The sequence below is a fragment of the Mustela lutreola genome, chromosome 15, assembly GCF_030435805.1.
Source record: "Mustela lutreola isolate mMusLut2 chromosome 15, mMusLut2.pri, whole genome shotgun sequence".
In the NCBI taxonomy this organism is placed as follows: domain Eukaryota; kingdom Metazoa; phylum Chordata; class Mammalia; order Carnivora; family Mustelidae; genus Mustela; species Mustela lutreola.
The window spans coordinates 42,330,564-42,356,134 of record NC_081304.1 but is presented as its reverse complement, the minus strand read 5'-3'; the positions used below and the strand labels follow the sequence as shown (position 1 = coordinate 42,356,134).

The 25,571-nt window shown below is 56.2% G+C and overlaps 3 protein-coding genes across 9 annotated transcripts in view; 1 reads left to right on the top strand and 2 right to left on the bottom strand.

Annotated features, from left to right (window-relative positions):
* Positions 1-4,667, top strand: part of FAM222B (family with sequence similarity 222 member B) — an 82,682-nt gene extending 78,015 nt beyond the window's left edge. For 2 of the 4 annotated variants that reach the window (XM_059149410.1, XM_059149411.1), the window contains one exon: positions 734-4,667. In XM_059149410.1, coding sequence (XP_059005393.1) covers positions 734-2,343 — 1,610 coding nt within the window. In that variant the 3' untranslated portion in view covers positions 2,344-4,667. The remainder of the gene's footprint in view (positions 1-733) is intronic. The other 2 variants (XM_059149412.1, XM_059149413.1) reach the window with 1 other exon arrangement.
* A 2,274-nt stretch (positions 4,668-6,941) lies between these two features.
* Positions 6,942-12,985, bottom strand: TRAF4 (TNF receptor associated factor 4). Of its 2 annotated transcripts, XM_059149415.1 has the most exons (7): positions 12,742-12,985; positions 9,777-9,828; positions 9,078-9,182; positions 8,846-9,007; positions 8,603-8,764; positions 8,360-8,515; positions 6,942-8,088 (listed from the first exon to the last, which is right to left on the bottom strand). In XM_059149415.1, the coding sequence occupies exons 1-7, from the start codon at positions 12,882-12,884 to the stop codon at positions 7,456-7,458; spliced, it is 1,413 nt and encodes a 470-aa protein (XP_059005398.1). In that variant the 5' UTR covers positions 12,885-12,985; the 3' UTR covers positions 6,942-7,455. The 2 variants fall into 2 exon arrangements, with proteins under 2 accessions (XP_059005398.1, XP_059005397.1); XM_059149414.1 differs by lacking the exons at positions 9,777-9,828; positions 12,742-12,985 and adding an exon at positions 9,275-9,463.
* Positions 12,986-13,554: 569 nt separating this feature from the next.
* On the bottom strand, positions 13,555-25,546 carry NEK8 (NIMA related kinase 8). Of its 3 annotated transcripts, none has more exons than XM_059149407.1 (15): positions 25,419-25,546; positions 20,250-20,455; positions 19,526-19,758; positions 19,182-19,313; positions 18,498-18,706; positions 18,190-18,272; positions 17,926-18,107; positions 17,681-17,831; positions 16,925-17,001; positions 16,455-16,572; positions 15,666-15,816; positions 15,267-15,430; positions 15,010-15,168; positions 14,671-14,829; positions 13,555-14,263 (listed from the first exon to the last, which is right to left on the bottom strand). In XM_059149407.1, the coding sequence occupies exons 2-15, from the start codon at positions 20,383-20,385 to the stop codon at positions 14,235-14,237; spliced, it is 1,983 nt and encodes a 660-aa protein (XP_059005390.1). In that variant the 5' UTR covers positions 20,386-20,455; positions 25,419-25,546; the 3' UTR covers positions 13,555-14,234. The 3 variants fall into 3 exon arrangements, with proteins under 3 accessions (XP_059005390.1, XP_059005389.1, XP_059005392.1); XM_059149406.1 differs by lacking the exon at positions 25,419-25,546 and adding an exon at positions 23,825-23,902; XM_059149409.1 differs by lacking the exon at positions 25,419-25,546 and having other exon boundaries at positions 19,526-19,678; positions 20,250-20,393.
* Positions 25,547-25,571: the final 25 nt, after the last annotated feature.

Sequence of the window (25,571 nt, the reverse complement as noted above, 5' to 3'; positions counted from 1 at the left end):
AGCTGTAAACAAAACTGAACTTGTGACATAAGGCTAGGGGAGGGATGCTGGCAGCGTATTCCTCTGCTCCTGAGGAAAAAAGCATCCTGTTTGCTGTGCCAGGGTGCTCACCCAGTGGGTATGGCGTCCCAGCTGCCGGGGCACAAGGGAAAGCTGCTGCCTCCCAGACCACCGCAGCCTGAAGAGGCGTCACTGCGGGCGCCCTCTTTACGACGGTGTCTTGGGGAAGGGACTGAGTGGCCACAGAGGGCTCTGACATGCAGCTCCGTGCAGAACCTTCACCCCCAAGGCCAGTGTAAGCTGGTAGGAACTTAGAGTTCCATGTAGGGGAACAACCATCAGTAACCTTCGTGACAATTGGCCAGGTTCTGGCTCTCCAAAATCTGGGACTTTAAAAGTTGCTCTGCTGTTCTGATCTTTGGTGGCCTCATTTATAAATGAGAATCCTAATAGTAGCTGCCTTCTAAAGCTGGAGCGAGGATTCATTGATAAAGCCTATCACTTAGCACAAGGCCTGACCAGTTACAGTTATAAGTAGTGACTAAATGTTAGCAGTGCTTGTGACTGTGGGGCTCGGTGAGACTGGGTCTAAGATGAAGAGAAGACCAGGGACGACTTCCTTATCCCCTGCTCTACCCTGCACCCTCAGAGGGGGAATCTAGAAGGGCTGGTTGGCTTGGCACTGATGAGCTCCCTCTCCTTCTTTGCTCTCCTTACCCTTCTCTCTCTCTAGGGGACACTACACAGAAAATGAGAGCTGCTCACTATCCTACCCCAGCCGAATTGGACGCGTATGCTAAGAAGGTCGCAAACAACCCACTGACTATAAAAATCTTCCCCAACAGTGTGAAGGTTCCCCAGCGGAAACACGTTCGTCGTACTGTGAACGGCCTCGACACATCAGCCCAGCGCTACAGCCCCTACCCGACTCAGGCCGCCACCAAGGCAGGCCTGCTTGCCATTGTCAAAGTGCCAGCCAAAAGCATACTCAAGGACTTTGACGGCACCCGAGCCCGATTGCTCCCTGAGGCCATCATGAACCCCCCAGTGGCGCCCTATGCTACTGTGGCACCCAGCACTTTAGCCCACCCCCAGGCCCAGGCTCTGGCCCGCCAGCAGGCCCTGCAGCACGCACAGACCCTGGCCCATGCCCCTCCCCAGACGCTGCAGCACCCTCAGGGTATCCCGCCAGCCCAGGCGCTGTCCCACCCTCAGAGCCTCCAGCAGCCTCAGGGCCTGGGCCACCCTCAGCCCATGGCCCAGACCCAGGGCCTGGTCCACCCTCCTGCCCTGTCTCACCAGGGTCTCCAGCACCCCCCCAATCCCTTGCTGCATGGAGGTCGGAAGATGCCAGACTCAGATGCCCCCCCGAATGTGACCGTGTCTACCTCAACTATCCCCCTTTCAATGGCGGCCACCCTGCAGCACAGCCAGCCCCCGGACCTGAGCAGCATCGTGCACCAGATCAACCAGTTTTGCCAGACGAGGGCGGGCATCAGCACTACCTCAGTGTGTGAGGGCCAGATCGCCAACCCCAGCCCCATTAGTCGCAGTCTGCTCATCAATGCAAGCACCCGGGTGTCCACCCACAGCGTCCCCACGCCAATGCCTTCATGTGTGGTCAATCCCATGGAGCACACCCATGCGGCCTCGGCCGCGCTGCCTGCCGCAGGCCCTGTCAACCTGCCCACGGGCGTCTCTCGAGCCCCCACTGGCTACCCTAGCGACCTCAAGCCAGTCGCCTGGAACCAGCACCAGCTGGCCCACCTACAGCAGATGTGCAGTGAGGCTGGTGGGACGCCGGCCCCTGGCCTGACAGGCAAGCATGCAGCAGGACGCGAGTTGGCAGGGCCTGGCTTTGTGGGCAAGGCCCCTGCCTACCCGCAGGAACTCTGCCTGGCACAGTCCTTCCATCTGAAGCCAGCCCTGGAGAAGCCAACCCCGTCCCCACCCGTCAACGGCCTGGCAGCCCCACTGGCCTACCCAAATGGTCACTACTTCCAGCCCCTGTGGAACAACATTCTGCCCACCCCCAATAGCGACAGCTCGGGGTCTCAGGACCTCGCCATGCCGTTCCATGGTGGGCAGCCCACGGGTGCACCCCTCGACTGTGGGACCGCTGCTGCTGGGGCCCACTACCGAGCAGGGACCGGGGGTGGGCCGGTGGCAAGCCAGAACAGCTTGATGCAAACGGTGGATTACCTAAGCGGGGATTTCCAACAGGCCTGCTTTCGAGAACAGAGCCTGGCCATGCTGAGCAAGGCCCACCGAGCCCCTGGCACCCGAGCCCCTGATCCCGCAGATAGTCGAAATCTTCATCTTCAGCACCCTGGGTATAGATAGGGAGCCCTGGTGCCCTCCACAAGCTACACATCCTACAGCACCCTCCTAGGTGTAGACTTTTGAGTAATTGGATAGTTTCAAAATTTCGCTGCTCCAGTGTGATCATTCTTAGATGTCTAAGAAAGGGAATTTGGTGGGCTCTAATTGAGGACAGCAGGGGATCCCCTGTGCCCTCATCCTCCCCTCCACCACCCCTAGCAACTTCTGGGTTTATATGAGGACCTGACCCCAGCTCCAGGCTTTTCTCTCTGCTGCCTCTCATCCCTTGCCTTGGCCATTTCCTACCAGGCACCTCCTATCCTTTCTTGCACCTCTGCCTGTTTTCCTTAGGACTGAGGTGTGGGAAGGGGAAGGGGCCTGGGGGAGGTGGCTGTGGTGTGCAGCCCCTTCAGCTTGGCCACTCCCTGTCTGTCTCTGTCTTTGGGACTAAGAAGCCAGACTTCCCAAGTGCTCTGGAAGCTAATTCCTTATTCACCCAAAGATCTTCAGTCAAAACTGACCCAGTCTTCACCTCCTCTCACCCCTCTCCATTCCTCAGGGCTTCGTTGTACACCTGTGTTGATTCCAGAGCCACTGCACTAGTCCTTGCTACACTCCTCAAGGGCACCCTGCAGGCACTTGGCCGCCTTATTAGCCTTGAGGCATGGGAAGATCTTTGTGCTGATATCTTAGTTCCTGACCACACCCCCCTTTCCAGTGCTAGAGAAAGGTAGTAAGGTGGTAGTGACCATTCAGTGCAGCCAAAATCCCTTTCTCACTGTTGTTTCTCCTTAATCATCTGTTGCTCCCATCCCCCATGCCCCTTCAGAAACCAAGCAAAACAAAACAGGATGTTGAGGAACTAAGTAGGTAAAGGGTGATCACATTGGAGTTCAGAATTAAACCCCCCCCCAAAAAAAAAAAAGTTACAATGCATTTGGTTCTCTTTACACTGGCTAAGAATATTGCTCTACACTGTAAGTTTTAAATGTCCTGTTTCTGTGTGAATGTAGTGTGGGTTTGAGTAGCGTGTGAGCGGCCCCACAGGTACATTCACCCTCACCTCCTTTTGCAGCCCCTCAGTTTAGTGAAGAAAGAAAGAAAGAAAAAAAAAAACACAAAGCCTTAAGCTCTTTGAATTCTTCCTTTACCAAATGAGCATGGTTCTAACAGCTGGAGGCGGACGTCTGTGGGAAACAGCCCCTCCTGCCCTTGCCCGCCCTTCACATGCCCATCCTTCACCCCATGCTCAGCGTGTCTCACCCCCAAGTGGCAAATAGTTGGCTAGAAATTTAAGACTTTTCTATAACTTTAAATTTAGAACGTTTCGTAATTTCTTGCACCTTTTTGTTAAAGATATGTAGTTGGGCTCTTTTTTTGTTTTGTTTTGTTTTAACCAAATAAGCCCTTACCTTTCCTGTCTCTGGGGAATGTGAGCTGATGATGTTATTTAAGATTTGGGGTTTTGTTTACTATACTATCCACTGTTCTTTAGCCAGAAATTCTCTAGTGATCTGAAGCAATGTGACTGAAGACCAGTTTTTAAATTATGTGTTGGCAAGTTGCCTTATATTTAAAAAGAAAAAAAAGAAAAAAAATGCCTGATTGTGTTATGCCAAATGATAGCAACATGAAGTCCTAATTTATTGTTCTGATTTCCCTGCCGTCTGTGAACACTGGTACCTCCCTGTCCCTGAGCCCTTGTGTTGGGGGGGGGGGGGCGGTGCCTGCAGCTTCTGGTTCAGGGCCAGCCCTCCAAGGCGTTGGCCACTGTCTCACCCAGGGCCCCCTTCTGGTTCTTGCTTTTCGGAATTACATTTAAAGAACACCACTGTCTCCCCTTACCCTTGCTTGATCTCCAAACCAGGTATTTTTGCTGTAATTTTTTCCAATGCCTCTTCCCCAAAAGGTGAGCTGCCATCTTAGGAAATTGGACCAGACACCAACTTGGGGGCTTTAAATCAAACCTCAAACCCTCAAATCTCTTCCTGTGTAGGGGTGCAACTCTCTGAACTCTCACTCCCACCCCTGGTCTGCATGGAAAATGTACTGTGACCCCCCCCCCCCAACTACCCTTGCCTTTGGTGTGAGATGTTTCCTAGTTCACCCTGAGCCCCCTCCCCCTCTGCCAGCCAACCCCAACCAGCAATAAGGGTCCAAGCCAGGGCCTCCTATCCACGCTCCCTGCCTCCATCCCACACTGCCCCTAGGGAATACCTGATTCCCTACGCTGTCCACATATTGTAGCACTCATTCTCCATCTCCCTCATCTTCTCACCTGTGGTGGTTTATGGGTGTGATGGGGTTTTTAAGATTATTATAAACCAGTAAAAAGGAAAAACTCACCTTCTGATCTTGTCCTATTCGTTGAATGCTGTGAATGTTTGAGGTCATTTTTCTTGCAATGGTTTCTGACATGTCTGACTTCCAGAAGGGAAGCCAGTTCTCATTTTTGAGGGGAGCCATATAGTGTCTATCCCTCAGAAGCCTGAGGAGGTGGCCCACAGCCAGTGCCAGGCCTCCCCCTGGTCGAGGTGGTTTGCAGCTCTGTCCTGCCCTGCCGGCTGAGTGTGCAGTCACTTGTACTTAGAGGACCATTGAAAAAGGGATCTGGTTTGCTCATAAGCCAACTGAAGACTAAGCCCCTCCCCCTGCCCTCCTTTGTTTTTTGTTTTAAAAGATTTTATTTGAGAAAGGGAGGGAGAAGCCGACTCCTACTGAGCAGGGAGCCCAAGGTGAGGCTCGATCCCAGAGACCTGGGATCATGGCCTGAACCAAAGGCAGAATCTTAACCCACCAAGCCACCCAGGCACCCCTACCTCCAACACTTTGGAAGTTCTTAGGGCCTCTGACTGGTGGAGGTAATAGGTGCAGTAATCTGTAACACGGGAAGCGGCCTCTAGGAATACTGATGGAGTTGTGCAAGTCTGGTCCCTTTCTGAGCATGCCAGTCTCTGTGGTGCTCTTCAGAGAAGGCGCTTTGCCTCCTTTACTCCCATGACATCCCTGTGAAAGCCGGCCGCCTTCTACTTGGGTCACATATTTGCAGTGAGCCTGAAGTCCCACTGCTAGAGTGGACCAAGGGGAGCCCAGTTATGTCTGGCCTCTTTGGGCAGGTGCTTGCAGAGTCCAGCTTACTTTCTGGTGCATAACCTGGCCGAAGTTTCACAAAGCAATTCTCCCTGCCTGCGGCTGCACTGGGATGAGGAGGTCTGGAGTCTGGCGCTGACTGTGACACCCACTGTTGCACAACTCTAGGAGGCTCCCTTCAACCTTCCCCTATGAATGCGCAACGGCAGCGCTGCCAGCAGAGGGAGCCCAAGGGAAGACCGAGGCTGGATGGGAGGTTCCACTTCCTCCCTAAGGGAGGAGCCACAGAGCCGATGCTAGAGCCCATGCTTTTCCCTCCCAGCTTCCAGATGTCACTGTATGGAGATGATTTATTTGGGGAAGAGGTGGTCTTTCCTTTCTCAGCAAGGCAGGCAGGACCCCATCTCCTCCTAGGTCATTGAATTTGGCCCTTTGAAGGGTAAGCTGGTGGCTCGTTCCCCAGGCTGGCATTTCAGACCGTCCTGTCACCTAACAAGGGCTCTTTTCACCCGGGCCTGAATGTGGGAGAGTGAAGGCAAAAACTCCAGCCTTGAACCTTCCCCTACTAGGTAATAGCTGCCACACACCGGTCCTCTTCCCGGGGCCAAGACAGTAGAGTAAGGGACTCGATGCTGATGAATCGTACAGTTTACAAGTCTAGGGGAACAGGAGTACTCCCGTCTTACCATAAGACTAACGATGCCCCATGTAGCTGAGCAACTTGGCAAAAAAGCAAGCACAGGAAGGATCCAAACCAACCCTACTGCCAAACTGGAGGGAGATATTCTACCAGGGATTGCTAGAGCTTCAAACAGAATCCAGGCCCTATCCCAAACCAGCTGAAAGAGCAATGAGAGTCAGTTCACGCCTCTGTGCCTATTTCATCAGCCAGATGTGGATAATCGCACTCACTGAGGCCTGTATGGAGAGTAAACAAATACGGATGAGAAAACCAAAAGGCCCTTGGCTCTGCTTAGGCCCTGGGTATGGGATGGGCTTTGGAACTGGATGACCATTCTGTCCAGCACATTCTTAGTGCTGGAAACAAGCACTGTCTTACCAAGTCTTCACTACAGCTGGCTGAGATGGCTGCTTTTACGATGGTGATAAAAGCGACTTCATTTGCCTACTGTATTAAAGCCATGCATGTAAAGCGTTTTGCAGTGTCTGCCACATGATAGCTACTGTCATTAGACCAAGAAAGACCTATCTAGGGCAGAAACACTAGTCTGGTGGAGTTATGGATCAGGGACTCCAGTCTTAAAAAAAAAAAAAAAAAAAAAGAAAGGAAGAAAGCAAGAAAAAAAAAAAAAAAAGTCCGGAGCCTGCACTTCCCCCATTTACCCACCAGACGGGCAGCGGCAGGCAACTGCTTTCCTAAAGCCCGATGCAGCTCTCCTGTCGTCCACCAGAGGGCGACCCAACAGGGCAGAGAGGCGAGCAGCAGCCCGACTTTGGCTTGGTGCCTTCACAGTCGGGCCAGCCTTCCAGGGCCCTAACCATCCCAGATAAGTCAGGCTGGAACCAAGTTAATAAATACAATTCAGGATTTATTAAAAACCAGGGCTCCCCTGCCGTGCCCCCCTGGCACTAAGTAATAAATAACCAGGGGAGGCACAGCTGGGGAAAGGGGAAGAGAAATCAGATCTCAAGACAGATTTTTTTAACTACCCCTCCCTCTCCCACCTCCCACCCCCTGACTATGGCTCTTGGGACATAGCACCAGCAGGCACCTCAGTCCCGGGTAGAGTGTGACCGGCACCAAGGCATGTCTTTCTTCCCTGCCCAGGAGAGGAGAAAGACCCTGGGATCTCTTGTTTCCAAGCCCTTGATGACCCCAAGACTGGCTCCCCTCCAGGGGCCAGGGCTGAAGCACCAATAGGAGGCACCTGAGGGTGGTATGGAAGGCGGGAGGGGGAGCAAGGGAATAGAACCTAGGCAGCAGAAGAGGCTGAAAGGGGGTCCGGCCCCCTCTCTGGGTTCAGCCAGTTCCTAACTGAGGTCACAATCCCCCCTCCCTTTCTCGGGGAGCCCCGTCTGTACTCAGCTGAGGATCTTTCGGGGCAATTCAACAGAGGCACGGATGAACACGGCGTCATCCCGCACGTAGTTTCGCTTACGGATATCCTGGTGGGAGATGAACTTGGGATAACCAAAGCCCAGAGAGCTCTCATCCAGGGAGCCCCGCCAAGTGCCTGGTTTTTGGAAATTCTTCCAGTTTGGGTCGGGGTGAAAGGTCTCAGTGACGTGCTGTGGCTTGGCCAGCCCAGGGTCACTCTGATCCAGCAGGGAGAAGGTGACACGGCGGGCAAACGGCCACTCGAGAAGATTGTCAAAGGCACCTGGCAGCACGCGGATGTAGAGCGAGAGGTGTGTGCCCTCACCGCTGCCATTGCCATTGAGGAACGCAGACACCTGCAGCTTGTAGCCATACTTGTGCGTGTAGAAGGCTGGGCTGAAGCACTCGAGGTTGGGCTTAGCTTTGGCTTCCTGAAGCCGCCGTCCGTAGCTGCCGATCTTCCAGATGAGCACGCCGTCACTGCCCACTGACAGCTCCTCCAGCTCCCGCCGCAGTTCCTGCAGCTCCTGCCGCTGCCGGCTCACCAGGGCGCACATCATGGCAAGGTGCGGCTTCACGCTCTCCTCCACGTGTCGGGCCATCGCCAACTTCGGGCACTGTGGGCAAAGCCCAGGGCCGCAGGGGGGTGGTGCAGAAGGGGTAGGAAGGGAGGACAGTTCTTAGTAGGCACTGGCCCTGGAGAGAGAGGGGGCCGGGGACAGGGCCCCAACTCTAAACGGGAATGACAGAGGACACTTAGGAGCCCGGCAGCGGCTGGCACAGGGAAGGACCAAAGTCTTCCGAGCAGCACAACAGGGGCCACGGAGGGCCAAGAAGGGGGCTGGCAGGAAAGCCGAGGGGTGGTGGGGGGGGGGGGGAATAGCTCACCCTGTGCTTGCAACCGGAGTCCTTGAACGGACACAGCACCAGCGCCGTGCTGCAGCTCTCCTTCAGGTGGCCAGGCAGGTCCTCCCGTGCCACCGAGCCCACGCCGCACTGGTTGGGGCAGGGCACAGGCAAGCGCGGACACTGGTACTGGTGGCTCTAGGGCCGCAGAAGGAGAAGGATAGAGGTCAGCAGCCTGACTCCCCGCTCCCACCCCTCACACCTGCCACCTAGAAAGGGCGTCACCTGGATAGTGTCAAAGACAAACTCCTTGGTGCAGTAGGTGCAAGGCTGGGTGCGCTTGGGGCACTCGGAGGCAGCGTGCTGGGCCAGCAGGCGCCGCATCATACGGGCGCCGCACTTGTTCTCACAGTACACGCTCTCCTGAGGGCACACGCCTTCGTGGCTCTGCGGAGATGCCCCGGGGGGCCAAGTTAAGGGTGCCCGGCTCAACTACACCCCTCAGCCAGGCCCCCCGCCCCAGCTTACCTCAAAGGCCTCCCCACTGAAGTCGCAGCCACAGAACTCGCACTTGAGGCGCCGCTTGGGGCAGTCGTGCTGCAAATGGGCAGGCAGGTCCCGGCGGCTCAGCTTCGTGGGGCAGCGGTTGGGGCAGGGGATGACGTTGAAGCTGCATGCATTCAGGTGGCTCTGGTGAGAAAGGAGGCGGTGAGCGCCCGCCGGGAAAGGACTCATCCCTCCCTCCCCGCCGAGGACTCACCTGCAGGTGCCGCAGTGGCCCACTCCAGCGGCAGCCCTCCTCACTGTGGATACAGCGGATGGCCAGGCCCAACACCTGCACCTCCAGCTCGGGGTCTGGGTAGATCTGGGTGGATGGGGAGGAACCGGCCAGGGTCAAAGGCTGCTCCAGTACCCAGTCACCACCACCCCACCCTACCCCAGCCAGGCTAGCTCTACCTGAGCTTCAGGAACACGCTCTCTTGATCTATAGTCCCTTCTGTGCCCAGCGATAAAAGGCACAGGTGGTGTCTGCTCCAAAGCTGGACACCAGGATCCCCAGCGTGCCTGTACATGACACTCCCTCCAGAGGGGCAACCAATCGGCCTGCTCAGTTCCAGGCAGCCCCCACATCCTCTGCTTCCTTCCTCCTGGTAGAGGGGTCCTGGCCGTCAGCCACGGGTCTGGCTTGCCACCCAAAGGGGAGGGGAGCACTCCCTTCGGGCACAGAGCGGCTCTGTGCACCCCCACAGGCTGGGCATTGTGCCTGCCCTCCAGGGCAAACACTGGCCTCATTTGCAAACTGGCCTGGTGGGAGGGAAGAGGCCACCTTCATGGGGGCACAAGATTCCACAGTACTGGGTTGACACTGGCCCTGAGCCAACTGGCTGCCAACAGCTCCAACCTCCACCAAGGGCAAAACCCTGTAACCTGGGCCCCCCGCCTGGCACTGTAGGCTCACCTTGGCATAGTCCAAAGGAAGCTGGTCCTCAGGGCATTTGAAGACGCCTTCACTGTGAAGGGGGAGGGGATAGGGTCAGGCTCCAACTCCGGGAAGGAAGAACCCAGGCCTCACCCCCTCAACCAGGGTACCCTCCCTCCCTCACCAGACCTCTCAGCGGAGACCCCAGATCCCAGCTCTTGTCCTGAGGAGAGGGGTTCTGGGCCCACTGGAGGCAGACAGCTGCCTCTGAGAGCATTTGGCCAACAGGTGGCAGCTGGTATCCCTCCCCCCCTCACCCAGGAGGGCAGCTGGACTGGAAAAGCAACAGGACACCTGCCCTCCACCCGTTAGTTTTCACTGGCTGGGGGTACCGATGCGGGGAAGGGGGAGGTGGGGAGGTGGGCAGCGATGGGCTGAAATTAAGTGGCAGGGCACCCCAGCCCCCCTTAGGATTCTTGTCCCAGAACCCAGGGCAAAGGTCAGTTTCTGGACCTTCTGGAAAGGTCCCTTTCCTCCTCCCGTGAGGGTGTGTCTTCTAAAGCAAAGAGGAGAGTCTCACCCTCAGGCAATGTTTACACTCCTATCCAGTCCTAACCAGCTGCCTATGGGAAGGGGCTGCGTGCCCCCCATTTTGCAGATGAAAGAACTGAGACATCTTCAGACAGTTCAGACAGGTTCTACTACGCTATACACACACAAGGGGCTGGGGCAAGAAAAACCCTCCAGGCAAGCTCGGCCAAGACTCTGGTCACCTAAAGGCAACCTCTGAAAGCTTCCTTTCACTAATTCACCTTGCACTAATCCCCACCGGGAGGTCAGCACCAAGAAACCTGCTGGCACACCTGCTTCCACCAACATGACCTTGCTGACCCTGGCTAGGGCCAGTCACACACATCTGGCGTGGCCTAGGCAGGGCACCGGCTCACCCAGTAGGACCCAAGGCCCTCAGGCATGGCATTCCCGTCAGATCTGAGTCAAGCAGGTGGAAGGCAGAAACCAAGAAACCAAGGCGGAAGAGGAAGCCACATGGCAGCCTGTCCATGATGCTACTCTGTAGGACCTGGGGAGTTCAGGCCCCGGGTGCTTTAAAGATCTCTAGCACCCACCTCCCCCGACCCCATCACCACCACTGGTTATGCCACCAATGCCAAGAACAATACACGTCCAGGTACTGAAGAGGTGCACCCATGCCCACAAGGCAGCCAGCGCTCCTGGACCAACCTGAGCAATAGCCCAGGCAGGAATGGGGAAAGAGGGGTGGGCAATAGGGGGAAGGGTCTGTTTGGCTGCTTCAGGAATGTGCTGATTTAGTGGTCTGGGAGACCGGGAGGGGACTGAGGCAAGTCCCCAGTCTTCAGGCAGATTAGCAGGAGCAGCTTGGGGCCCAGCCAGGACAAAGGTTCCGCCAGGGTTATGGACACCCTGGTAGGGTAGGGGGTGGTGGTGAGGGACAGAGCCTGTTCAACCACTTCTGTCCTTCGGGGGCCTCAGCTGCACAGCTCAAGAGCTGGGGAAGGGGAAGGAGAGGGGCCCAGACAGCTCCAGGCTGTGCAGTGGAGGCCCAGGCCCAGGGGAGAAAACAGGATGGGGGGAGGGGGCTGTGGGAGAGGAAGAGGGGATTTCCGGGAGGGGGAGGGGCAGAAGCTGGAGAAAGGGGCAGAGGAGGTGGTGGAGGGAAATGGCCTGACAGCCCCCTCCCCTGCTCCCTCGGAGGCTGTAAGGGTGGGTTGGCTGGGGGTGGAGGCAGGGGCTAAGCTGGCCTCATCTGGAAACCAGAGGGCCGGGGAAGGGCACCGCAGAAGACAATGGGACTGTGTGTCTGTAGGGGAGTATGTGTGTACACTGCAGGGAGGTGGGAGGAGGGTGAGGGAAAAGGAGGAGGGGGGCAGGCAGCGCCGCAGCTCTGGCAGGAGCATATGTGAGGGCAGGAGCCGGCCCAGACTGGGGGGAACTGAAAACAAAGGGCCTGCTGAGATTTCCGCCAGCGAGGGGCTGCGGAGGGCTAAGAGAGGGAGCGGGGTGCACTGAAGGCAGGAACCCCAGAAATGCTGTCTGCGCCCCTAACTCGCCTCAGCAGACAGGCGGCAGTGGCTGGCCCAGCTGTCCCCTGTGCTCCTGGGGCACGACTTTCCCCAGGAGTGGGGGCTCCCTCATCTCGCCTCCCCACACCCGGGCCTGAACAGTTCCCAGCAAAGGAGTTTAGACTCCCGACACGGCAGAGCGCCCAGAACTCAACAGAGGCCCCAGAGCCAAGGGGCCACCTGGATCCCTAGTTCAGTTACACCCAGGATGCGCGGCCCTCCCTCACGATTTACAGACCACCCTCGGTACTCAAGATCCCCAGGGACGAGGAGGGACACCCGAACGGTTCCACGGCTTCAGGGGCGATCAGTAGCGTCACAGTTCTCCCTCTATTGTGCGACCAAAAGCAGCCCGGGTTTAATCCCACTTAAACCTTTAAGGAACTGTGTGACCGTGGGCAAGTCGCAGCCTTTCTTTGAGTCTCTTGTTTCACCATCTGTGAAATGGGAGAACAATAGCTGCCGCTCTCGGATTGCTCTTAGCTCAGGAGGTTAGATGGGCGGAAACCCGAGAGGCTTAAGGCCCTGTACGGGACCGGGACCGAGGGTTCGGTCCTCCTCTTCCCCTGCGGATTCAAAGTTCAAGGATGCGGCCGCTCCAGCTTTCAGGTGAGGGGGAGGGCCTGCCACGGGTCAGGAAGGGCGTTTTCTCCCACCTCTACCCCGCCGGCAGGCACGGAATTCTTCCGAAGGGCCCCAGGAACCTTCACATTAGTGCGTGGGGTCCTCCCTCGGGGCCTGACGTCACCGCCGCCCCGTGACGTCACGGTGGGCGCCCCTGAGGTCAGAGAGCCGCGGCGCAGACAAAGGCCCGGCGTGCCTCCCGCCTGGGCCCCTCCCCACGCTCTGTCCCCCCTCGCCACGGCCACGGCCGTTCCCCGCTCCCCACCCCCGGCCCGCACCTGAGGAACTCCTGCAGGCAGGTGTCGCAGAAGCGGTGGCCGCAGGTAGAAACCTGCACCGGCTCGCGCATGGGCTTCCCGCACAGTGGGCACAGCAGCCGCCGCTTGGGCTTCTCAAGGAACTTGTAGTCGAAGCCGGGCATGGCGGGTGGACAGCGGGCACGGGCGAGCGCGGCCGGGCACGGGGCGGCCTCACAGCCCGCGCCTCGCTCCGGCCGCGCTCCCGGCTCCGGGCGGCGCCGACTGGCGGCCGCGGCCTGCGCCCAGCCCCCGAGCCCGCGAGCCCGCCCGCCGGAAGAGGGGGTGGAGCCGCGCCCGCGGGGTCCTAGCGCCCTCCGCACCCGGCTCCCACCCACCTCGCGGGCTAGCCACTTCGGGATCGGCGGGCAGCCCGCCTGGCGCCCTCCGCCGAGCGCGGGCTCCACCTCTCTCCCTTTCGGAAGAGCGGTCGTGGCTGCTCCGCTTCTCCCCGGGGCTGGGGGGTCTCTTGACGCTGGATGGGGCGCAGGGCCCCGGCGGTCACGCTGGGCCGCACCACAAAGGTTCGCTTCTCCGGCGTCAACACCTCGGTCTCGGGGGGCCACGTGTCGCCCCGGGGCCCGGGACTCCAGCTTGCAGGTGCTAGGCAGCCGAAGCCTGGCAACCAGATCTGGGGAGCTCGGCTGGCGCAGGGAAGCCTAGCTGGGCGCTGGGCCAGAGGAACCTCGGCCCCAGCCTCAGGCTGCGCCCACATTCCTCCCTGGACCTCGGCCTTGCCCAGCCCTGGGGTGTCGGGTCTCCACCCCCATCCCCGAAGAGATCACATTCGGGGCAGGCAGTTGATGTTTTTATTGGCGCTATTTCCCAGTCATCTGGAAAACTGGTCTGGCCCAGCCAGTTACTCTTTCTCCCAACCTGCTTTGGGGGAATGGCGTGGGTGGAGGGGCAACCTTCGGCAGGGACCCCATTCTGCAGTGGATACTTTGGTGCCCTTGCAGATACACTCCCAGTCCACTCAGAAGTTCTGTGCCTCCAGATCTCTGAGCAATGCAGAAGCCAGGCAGCCAGAATGGCCAGTCCAGGCAGGACCGGGCTTGCCCTGCTCCAAAGCTCTGAGCTGCTCTCCCAGGGGGCACCAGCGACTTATTCTCTAATTGTGCTGGGGGTAAAGGGCAGGGTCTGGGTGGAGCCACAGCTGCCTCCAGCTTTTTCCTGCCAAGACACTGGAGACCACCCTGCTTGGGAAGGTTGGGTCTGGTTTCCGACCCTAGCCAGGCTGGACCCTGAGGATACCAACTTAAAAGGGGTAGGAAGAGAAAAAAGATGTTGGGGGAATGGGGTGGTTGGGGTTTCCGGATCCAGGGCCAAAGGAGAGTGGCTGTTCCGCTGGTTCTTCTCCGGCACTGAGGACACTCCAGTGCTGGTGGGGACAGTCCTCTGCAAGTGTCTGGAGTTTTCAAGCATGTTCCGATGAGCAGCAATATTGGGGTGGTCCAGCAGTGTATCTAGATGCCTCACGGTGGGATGGGCTCATCTGTAACCGCTGGAGGTACAAATGAGAAACCCCTGCAGACACCCAGAGGGCAGTGCCTCCAGCAAGGGATACCCACCTTCGCTCCCACTCCCACACACACTGTGCCCTGGACTCTGGACCTTGACCGGCCAGAAACAGAGTTTCAAACTAAACTGGACTGGGGGTAGCAGAAAGAATGCCTTTGGGCCCTGGGAAGCACTGGGAACAGTCCTTCAAGTGAGGCCCAAGAAGTAGACTCCCTTGCCTTCACCAGGCAGGCAGCTGTCTTACCCAACAGCTTCTGCTTTCATTTATCTGGAGGCTTAACATGCTCTTAGTGCTTTGGGCTGTGACCACTGGGGGATGGGAGGGTGGGCAGGGCCCCCACCACTGGATTAAACTTTGTGGAGGTGAGGCGGGAAAAGGTAACAACTCACGACGGACAGCCAGGAGAGTGTTTCCATGGCAACAGGACACAGACGTCACTGTGTAGGGATGTGTCTCCTGCAGCTGCACTGGCCGAGGGAGTCCAGCATCCTCATCCCGTCTTCCTAGTCGACCTCGGGCCCCTTTCCCCCAAGAGTACACTTCACCTTCTGCCAAAGAGAATCCCAAGGACGGGAAGAGGAGGACACGGCTTAGTAAGCAGCTACCCTCCATCCATCTAGCCCCAAGAGGAGGTTCAGCAGCCCTGAGTGGGATACCACCCCCATCCCCACTGCCCATGGGCCTGCCAGCACCCCTATCTGGCCCCACAGTGCCCACGGATCAATCACCTGTCCCAATGGCTACAGTGAAGGCATCCCCACAGGCCACCATTGCTATCTTGATGTTCTGCAGGCCTTGGACTTGACAAGGTGCCCTGCTGACCCGGCGGGCATGGGTACCCAACTGCCCGTGCTGATTGCTGCCAAAAGTGTAGCAGTCACCAGAGGCTGTAGGGGAGGAAAGAGGAGGGGATAGGGGCTGTCTCAGCTGAGATCCTGAGACGGGGGAGTCCACCCGTGGCCTCCTGGGCCTGGGTCCTACTCACCAGTCACGGCAGCTGAGTGAGCAGTGCCCAGGTCCACACTGAGCAGGGGCTCCTGGTCGAGGGGTGCAGAGCCTAGTGGTGTGAAGCTCAGGGCCTCCTCCACCTGCTGGTGGGGGGCAGTCTCCTCCCCCAGGGAGAGGGGGTCCAGGCCCAGCTTGTTGAACCTGAAGGTAAAACCAGAAGCCAAGTCCGACTGGTGGTTTGCACAGACCCTCCTGACCCCACCAATGTGTGCCAGGGCTGGTTCCCAGAGGACAGTTCCCACCCTGGGTTGAACCCAGCAGTGTGCTCAGCCCCACCCTCAGCTTGGACCCTGGGGGGAAGGTAGGCAATGACGGACAGAGCATTAGCAGCCAGGGAGGGGGAGGGCAGTCTAGTCATCCCACTGGACCCATTTACCTGTTACTCCCACAGGCCAGGGCTCGGCCTGGGACAGTGAGGATCATGGAAGAGTCAATGCCACATATCACCCGCTGGGCTTCCTGTCCTGGGGGCATGGACACCTGCTGGGGGCAGCTGTGGGACTCCCTGGTACCCAGTCCCAGCCGGCCTACAAGGAGAAACAAGGATGGGGCTAGTTTGGATTTTAGGGTTGGTGATGCCAGGATGCGGACCAGCCATGGAGAGGCGGTAATGGCGTGAGTTAAGGCTGTGCCCTCTGCCAGAAATAGCTAAGCTCTGTGGTCAAAATCCTACTCCCCCTTAATGCCCTGTTCAGATGCCAACTCTGTCTCCTCCAGGGATGTCCCATGCCATTCCTTGAGTTCCCACATCTCTGGACCTTGGGGGGAGCCCTGATGTTGTCTGTTCTTTATTGTAGGGAGATGTCATCCCTCCCCCCACTAGGCCAGGAGGACAGAAACTCCATGTTTTTAAGTCCTCTCTAGTTTCCAATGCCCAGCATGACATCTGACCCAGAGAGGGCCGCCGGATGAAAGAGATCTCTCACTACATCATAAGCCCCTGAAGGAAGGTATTCCTCCTCATCTTGTCTCTGCACCCAGCACAGGAGGGGCTTGTACTAGATGGGCAGTAAAGTTTTGGTGAATGAAGAAATGAATGGAATCAGCTTAAGAGAAAAGAGGGAGAAGAGGCCAGGGTTGGGAGGTGGGTATGAAGTCCTCTTCAAGTCCCAGTCAGGGTGCTGTGAGATAGAACCTAGAAGCTTGAACAGGGAGGAAAGCTTACCACCGTCTCCGCGGCCCCAGGCAAAGAGTTCTCGCTCAGTGGACAGGGCCAGCACGTGGGACGCTCCACAGGCCACCTGCACCATCTCATAGCCCAGCAGGGCCTCCACAATGGTGGGCTAGAGAGAGAGAGAGAGGAAGAAAGAGATAGTAGGCAAGGGGCCTGGACTGCTGCCTGGCCTCAGCATCCCATGGAGGGATGATGAAGAAGTTGGAGGCTGCAAATTCTCACCAGACAGCTGTGTCTTTAACACACACACACACACTACACACACGCATGCACTGCCACCACTGGGGAAGCCTGGTCTTTCTGTACTTCCCCTGGTGTTGCTCAGAACAGGTGCAACCCAGGAGCTAGAGGGACCGGTGGCTGCTGGGGATTCCCGGCCCCCAACTCGGGTGTCAGCTGTCAGATGTGCACTCCTTGCCACCACCCCACTTCCTCCTCCCCCAAGTACCTGCAGCACCCACCTGGCTGAGGTCATTGAGGCTGCCATGGCCTAGGCACCCATTGCTGCCACTGCCAAAGGTCATGATGATACCTCGGTCTGCAAAGAGGGGTGGTGAGGAAAAAGAAGGGAGAGAGGTTGGGCTGTTTTTCCGGAGAGGCCAGTCCATGGGTTGGAAGAGAAAGAAGTTGGAAGCAAAGGCTGGAAGAATGGGGCAGAAGGTAGAAAAGGACAGGCAGGGTATCTCTTTGGTTGAGTTTGGACAAGAGACAGCCTCTGAGCTGTAGATCTGAGCTTTCCAAGTCTGTCACTCAGCCTCCCTCAAATGAAGATAATCTACAGTAACTACCTCGCCAGGCCTGTTGTGAAGGGTAAAGGAGACTGTGTAAGTAAAGCACCTCTCTCTCTCAAAATATTAAATACACCTTAAAAAAATAATAAAGCCGGGCACCTGGGTGGCTCAGTGGGTTAAAGCCTCTGCCTTCGGCATAGGTCATGATCCCAGGGTCCTGGGATCGAGCCCCACATCAGGCTCTCTACTCAGCGGGGAGCTTGCTTCCTCCTCTCTTTCTCTGCCTGCCTCTCCGCCTACTTGTGATCTCTGTCAAATAAGTAAATAAAATCTAAATAATAATAATAATAATAATAAAGCACCTGATGCAAGATAACAAGTAGAGCATTAATGAGTGCGCAAATGACAACCAGTGAGGGGAGCTGCTCTGGGGGGGCCTTCTCAGACTCTGTGGAATGCCCCAGGATAGTCCCCTGCTGGACTCACCGGTCAGGCAGGCTGTGAAGAGGTCCCCACAGGCCACATGCTTGATAGTCACGCCCGACTGGCCCTCCAGGAAACGGGAGACGAACTGGGGCTGCTGCTGCTCCACGGCCCCAGGCAGGAGGGCGCCCCCTCCCGCGCCTAGGGGCGGGGCCTGTGGAGGGCATGGGTGGGGCCTGAGTGGCCCCTCAGGACTTACCCCCCCCTTCACTGGACCCCAGGCTCCCCCCACCCAACAGCCTGCTCACCTCCCACAAGATAAGGCGTCCAGAGCGCGTGACGCCCGCCTTCTGCGTGCGTCCGGCCGCCACCTGGACCACTTCTGTGTTGAGCATCGGCAGCCGCAGCGGGGTGCTCAGCCCGCCACCCCACGCGTACACGGACGACAGTGGTGGCGGAATGGCCGGCCGGGGGGGTCCCCGGGGTATGCCTGCGGGACACCGTGTCAGGTCTATTAAACTGGTGGGAATGGCTTGGCATCGGGGAGGCACCGGAGGTCGGCTCTGACTTACCCCTGCAGCGGGAGCCGGTGGTCCTGCTTCCTGGGCTGCAGCCCGGGGCCATGGGTGGCCCAGGGACCAGGGACTTCTCTGCCCTGTGGGTCAAATGGGGGCTTCAGGACACGGACCGTTCCTGGCACCTGCCCTCCCACCCCCCATCCCCCCACCCCCCAACACACCACACACGCAGGAACAGAGGATTTGCCCAGGCTTATTGTGCTGCTCTCACTGGGTGTCTCTCTCTCTCTTTCACACACACACACACACACACACACACCCGCTTCCCAGAGCTACAGCACCCCCCCACTCCCCACACAGGCCTCCTCATGCGGACACTGCCCAGATCAGTGTGAAGGTTGAGGAGGGCGCGGATGCAGAGGGGCTGCGACATAATGTGGCTGAGCGGTGGACGCTGTGAGGGCTCCAGGCTGAGCAGACTGAGGACAAGCTGGCGCAGCTCAGGGCTGTACCGGTCAGAGATTGGTGCAAAGGTGCCACTCATGATCTTCAGGACCAGTGCTGGCAGGTTCTGTGGAAGCACCAAGGGTAAGGTTGGCCAGAGCCTGTCCCAGGCTCTTGGGTGGCAGCACCTCCTGCCTCCAGGTCTAACCGGAGGGTCAAAGCCTTGCACCACGAACCTGCAGTCTGACGAGGGGACTCCCAGGGATAGGAACTCCTGATAGGGGAGCTGCAGCTATGTCCTCAGAAACCCTAGGTGGTTGGTTGGGAGAACTCAGGTCAGGTCTTGCCCTTGGTGGAAGCAGCGGGGGTTGGGGGCAGTCTCTAATCTGGTGGGAGAGCCCTGCTCTCAGGAGTCCTCAGTTTAACGGGGGACCCAAGCCTGAGGGAAGCCACAGCCCAGCCATGGGGTAATTTCCCAGTCTGACGAGGGAAACAACTCCACCACAAGGGAAGGAACACAGAAGTGGCTGGAGCCAAGGACTTCTAGGGCAGGGAGATAGACATAGATATTTCTCACTTGTCTCTCTGGGGGTATAACTCACCGCAGCTTCAAAGGCCCTCTTGAGGCTGGCCAGTTCATAGAGGACACAGCCCAGGGCCCAGATGTCACTCTTCTGGTTGTAAGGCTTGCCCTCACACAGTTCAGGGGAGATGTAGCACGGGGTGCCCACCACCTGCAAGAGGGAAGCAGATCTTATTACAGCTTAGGGGAGAGAAGGCTCTGTCCAAGGCCCAATGGAGACTGCTTCCTCCTGCAGGACCAACCAGCCCGGGGCGGGGGGGCAGGGGGCCAAGGTCTTGGGAAGGGAGGGGGTTGGGACGCAGAGTGAGCCTTGGCCCTCAAAACCCCTCCAGCACCCATGAAGTCCCCTCTGTGCCCAGGCACCGTGTAGGCCTTGCTCTTGCTACTAAGGATCTTGGAGATGCCGAAGTCCCCAATCTTGACAACCATGCGGTGTTTGTCCAGAAGGATGTTTTGAGTCTTGAGGTCCCGGTGCAGGATGAGATGGGTGTGCACGTGGTGCAGTGCGAGCAGGATCTGCACAAAGAAGTGTAGGATGGTCTCTTCCTCCAGCAGGGAATTACAGCGCTTCTGGATAAACTCGGCCAGCGTGCCACCTGAAGCAGGAAGGAACTAGCTAAGGTCTAGTCTTTTCCCGTGCCTGGCACTCTCCTGTTAAGAAATCAACAGCGGGGGGCGCCTGGGTGGCTCAGTGGGTTAAGCCGCTGCCTTCAGCTCAGGTCATGATCTCAGGGTCCTGGGATCGAGTCCCGCATCAGGCTCTCTGCTCAGCAGGGAGCCTGCTCCCTCTCTCTCTCTCTGCCTGCCTCTCTGTGTACTGTGATCTCTCTCTGTCAAATAAATAATTATCTGTCAAATAAATAAATAAAATATTTAAAAAAAAAAAAGAAATCAACAGCGGAAAAAAAAGAAACCAACAGTGCAGACAGGGCAAGGGTCTACCAGCCTTGCACACCTGGTGTCACAACCCTATACCTGTGAACTGCCATCAAACCCAGTCTGAGGATGGAAGCTGGCTGATCTGGGTCTGCTTGTCCCAGAAGAGAGGGGCCCTTGGAGCCAGGCCAATGTGAGGAGGCTGGCCCACCTGGTGCATACTCCATGGCAATCATGAGTGCCTTGTCCTCCAGGAAGTTCTCATAGTACTCGATGACATTGGGGTGGTTGAGCAGCTTGAGGACCTGGCACTCATTTTGGGCTGCCTGCCGCTCTTCTTTGGTCATTTGCTCCACTGGGATCTGCTTAATGATCACCAGCTTCTGGTCAGCCTTGCGCAGGCACAGGTGCACAATCCTGGGGACACAGAGCACAGGGGTGGATCCCAGCTGAGCTTCCAGCCACACATCAGGCAGGGCAGACCTGGTCACTGGATGCTCCTTAGGAGAGGGGAAACAGGCATGGAGACTAAGAGGTCATCTAAAATGCATAGGACAAGTTCAAGAATAGGGATAACTGGCCACAAACACTGTGTGTGAGACCTGGGGCAAGTCATTTAACCTGAGGCTTGGTTTCAGCACAGGCACAGTGAAGTTAGTCTTGATCGTCCTTAGTGCGCACAGATTTCAGAGTTAACTGCCTGGGTTCAAATCCTGGCTCCTCCTTGTATTACTTACCTGGTTTGGGATTATATGACATATTCATCTGGAAACCAGAATCAATTTCCCTGGGTTGTTGAGAGCATGAGTGGAAGCTGTTCATACTATTATTTTCTTCCAACTCTGGACAGTGGCCATAAAAGCAGTGTTCCTAGTCTCCTTCACAACTATATCCCCAGAGCACAACCCAGCATTTAGCACACAGTAGGGGGTCAATAAGTATCTGCTGAATGAATGGACTATAAGAGGATCATCTGAGTATCAAATTTATATTTCCATCTCAAACCTCTCCTCTGAGCCCCAGACTAACAAATCCAACTACCTGCTTTGCATTTCTACCAGAGTGACTTGCAAACATTCTAATTTTTTTAAAGATTTTATTTAATTTTTTTAAAAGATTTTATTTATTTATTTGACAGAGAGAGATCACAAATAGGCAGAGAGGCAGGCAGAGAGAGAGAGAGAGGAGGAAGCAGGCTCCCTGCTGAGCAGAGAGCCTGATGCGGAACTCGATCCCGGGACCCCGAGATCATGACCTGAGCTGAAGGCAGCGGCTTAACCCACTGAGCCACCCAGGTGCCCCTAAAAGATTTTATTTGTCAGAGAGACAGAGCATTCAGGAGTGACCAGTACAAGGAGGGGGAGTGGCAGGCAGAGGGAGAAGCAGGCTCCCCCCAGTGAGCAAGGCACCTGATGCAGCACTTGAGCCCAGGACCCTGGGATCATAACCTGAGGTGAAGGCAGACACTTAACAGACTGAGCCACCCATGCATCCTGCATCTTAAATTTTAACAAATTCAAAATAAAACTTTTGATTTCTGCCCCCAAACCTTTTCTTCCTCAGCCTCTTCCATCTCAGTAACTGATAAAACCATTCAAGTCAGACACCTGGGGGTGTCTGGGTGGTTCAGTAGTTAATACTCTGCTCAGTCGTGATCCCAGAGTCTTGGGATCCTGTCCTGCCTCAGTCTCCCTGCTCCGTGGGAAGCTTCTCCCTCTCCCACTCCCCCGGCTTGTGTTACCTCTCTTGAAGTATCTCTGTCAAATAAAATCTTTTTTCTTTTTAAAGATTTTATTTATTTATTTGACAGACAGAGATCACAAGAGAGAGGTAGGCAGAGGTAAAGATGGGGAAGCAGGCTCCCCACTGAGCAGAGAGAGAGATGCAGGGCTGGCTCCTAAGACCCTGAGATCATGACCTGAGCTGAAGGCAGAGACTTAACCCACTGACCCACCCAGGCGCCCCATAAATAAAAATCTTTAAAAAAAAGGGGGTGCCTGGGTGGCTCAAAGGGTGAAGCCTCTACCTTGGGCTCAGGTCATGATCTCAGGGTCCTGGGATCCAGCTCTGTATCAGGCTCTCTGCTCAGCAGGGAGCCTGCTTCCCTCTTTTTCTGCCTGCCTCTCTGCCTACTTGTGATCTCTCTCTCTCTCTCTGTCAAATAAATAAAATCTTAAAAAAAAAAAAAAGGAATTTAAAAAAAAGACACCTGGGGACACCTGGGTGGCTCAGTTGGTTAAGCAGCTGCCTTTGGCTCAGGTCCTGATCCCGGCGTCCTGGGATCGAGTCCCACATCGGGCTCCTTGCTCCGAGGGGAGCCTGCTTGTCCCTCTGACTCTGCCTGCCACTCTGTCTGCCTGTGCTCGCTCTCTCTCTCCCTCTCTCTGACAAATAAATAAATAAAATCTTTAAAAAAAAAAAAAAGACACCTAAAAATCACGCCAAAATCTTTCCTGTTTCCACTTCTTTTTTTTTTTTTTTTTTTTTTTATTTTTTTTTAAAGATTTTATTTATTTATCTGACAGAGAGAAATTACAAGTACATTGAGAGGCAGGCAGAGAGAGAGAGAAGGAAGCAGGCTCCCTGCTGAGCAGAGAGCCCGATGCGGGACTCGATCCCAGGACCCTGAGATCATGACCTGAGCCGAAGGCAGCGGCTTAACCCACTGAGCCACCCAGGCGCCCCTGTTTCCACTTCTAAAATAATATGAACTCATCCATTTCTGACTTGCAGCCAGAATGACATTTTAAAAATGCAAATCAGGGGCACCTGGGTGGCGCAGTGGGTTAAGCAGCTGCCTTCTGCTCAGGTCATGATCCCAGGACCCTGGAATGAGGCCATATCCGGCTCCCTGCTCAGCAAGGAGTCTGCTTCTCCCTCTCCCCCTGCCCCCTCCTTCTCTCTCTCTATCTCACACACACACACACTCTCTCTCAAATAAATAAAATCTTTAAAACAAATAAAAAAAAATAAAAATGCAAATCATATCAAGACCATTCATTCTGCTTAAACCCCTTCCCTTTTACACTTCGAATAAACCCAACCTCTTTACCTCTGCCTATTAGGCCATCAGCTGTCCTCTGTGACAATCACATTTTATACCATTCTCTCTCTCTCTCTCTCTATATATATATACCATCCTTTACTTTGCCCACTACATTCCAACTTCACCAGTCTTTTTCTCAGTTCCTTGAATACTCTGAAGTCCTTCCCGCGTGAGGATATGCTGCTTCCTCTGCCTGAAAAGCTCTAGCCTTCACCTTCGGATTACTGGTTTTCATCCCTCAAGTCTTGGCTTTACAATTCACCTCTCAAAGAGAAATTTTCCTTCACCACCCCAAATAAGTAGTCGTGGTGTATGCCACGTTCGCAGCTTGTTAACAATTGCTTTAGGATCTTGTTTATTGTATTATTTTACTACAGTCTACAAGCCCCGAGAGGGAAAAAAAAACACGCCTATTTTGGACTTTACTGTACACTCGGCGCCGAGAGCCTGATGGGTATAGCTAGCGCTCAATATTTGTTGAATGGCTGAGTCAGGTATCAGAGAACGGAACTCTGCGGCGGCGCAGAGGCTTGCCCGCCGGGGCTCGAAGGGGGGTGGGGGGGCGTGACCTCGTTAGAGGCGGAGTCTCCCAACTAGGACCGGGACCGGAAGCCTGGGCGGGGCTTTCCAAGCGGGCTCTCACGCCTCGGGGCGGGGCTAACCGGGCAGCGAATTCGCTGTAGAGTTGGAGCTCATTTTCCCTCTCCCCGACCAATTCCTTCCCCAGATCCCTGGCTCACCCGAAGGCACCTCTCCCCACCACTCGGATCCGCTCGTACTTCTCCATCTCGTTTCTCAGAGTCACATTTCCGGAACCCATCCCCACCCAGACGCGGCGCGTGCGCGGACCCGCCCACCCTGTGGCCGCACCCCCGACACTGTAAGATAATTGCGGGGCGGAGCAAGGGAAATCGGTGTGAGTTTCGGCTTTGCATTTGTCTAGTGCCGTTTGCACGTCCTTGCAGCTCACTCCCACAGTTACTTTTTCAGAATCCCAGAAATGGGGTTTTATGGCATTTCTTGGCGCGCTTGGCAGCTAGGACGGTACCAGCCATTCCCTACACACGTGTTCGCATCTGGCCCTCACAAAGCTTTAGACCCGAGGGCTGCTCTTCACAACCAGTGAGGATGGAAAGCGAGGACCAATCTCCCTAACCCACTTCTTTTTCTTTAAGATTGTATTTATTTGAGACAGGGAGAGCAGGAGCGGGCAGAGGAAGGCAGAGGTAGAGGGAAAAGCACATTCCCCGCTGAGCGGGGAGCCCCACGCGGGGCTCCATCACAGGACCCTGAGATCGTGTCCTGAGTGGAAAGCAGACGCTTAACCGAGTCACCCGGGCGCCCATCTCAGCCCACCTCTTTGCTCACTAGTGACACTATTTCAGGAGAGAGCGGATTCTCATTGGCACGCAAATGATAAACTACCAAAACTACGAAGAGCGTCAGCATTCTCGGTTTGTGGGGCAGGGATCAGGGTTAGTTTCGTGTTTGCCTAGGGAGGGACCGGGGAAACCCCGAGCCTTGCACACTGATTCACCTAGGGAGAAGGAGACTCCAGGCTGTCCCAACAAGTGAGCATCGCCCGCGTCAGCACTCTCATCACACCCCTCCCTCCCCCGCAACTTTGCCGCCGGTAATCCGCCTTCGAGGCTCAACTGTAAGGAGAATCGCCTTGTGGGGAAGATGGGAGGGATGTAGACCACTATGTGAAAGCATCAGAGAGAGGAGGGAGAGCTGTTTGACCGGTGTGGGATCAAGGCTTCTGCCTAAACGTAAGGGGCTGGTTAGTGTGATTGTCTAAGGTCTTGGCCGGAAGTGAGTATAATTCCTGTTGTCTCCCTGTGCCTCCTGCTCTGTTCGAGCTCCATAAAAGCTAAGGAGCAAGAGGATGGTGATTAGCTAAGAGTCAGCGTCCCTGTTTCTGAGTGAGTGAGGAATGTGAGGAAAGGAGTGTTTATGTTCTGTCCCGCCCCACCCCTCAAAAGAGACTCAAACCTGTCCACCTGGAAAGACCACGAGAGGGGCCCTACGAGGGGCCCTCGGTGTGGCTGGCTCAGGCTGCTGTTGGCTGATGAACAAAGCTGTCCTGGGAGCAAAGGGAAGTGCAGAGGGGAAAAGCCGCACAACCCTGGACACTCGTGCCCTCACCTAGAAACCAGTCGGGCTGTGGTTGACCCAGGAGCCCCACAGGCGTTAATATGTAACATTGGAGCCAGCAAGGGAGGCAGAGCAAACACCCAAACCTCTTGGTCCCTGGGTCTCCGGCGCCTAAGGCTTCTAGCTTTCCCTCCCGCTCGCAGAATCTCTTCCCAACCCCCGTCCCTTCCTACTTACCACCCCCTCCCCCAGCACTCGTTTTCAGCCTTTCCGCTGTTTGCACCTCGCTTGCCTGGAGGCGGGAAGGGGATCCCGCGCCAAGGTAGGGATAGGCTGACACCTCGTGACCACGAGCTGCAACTGCTCCAGCCCACTGTCCTGAAGAATAAG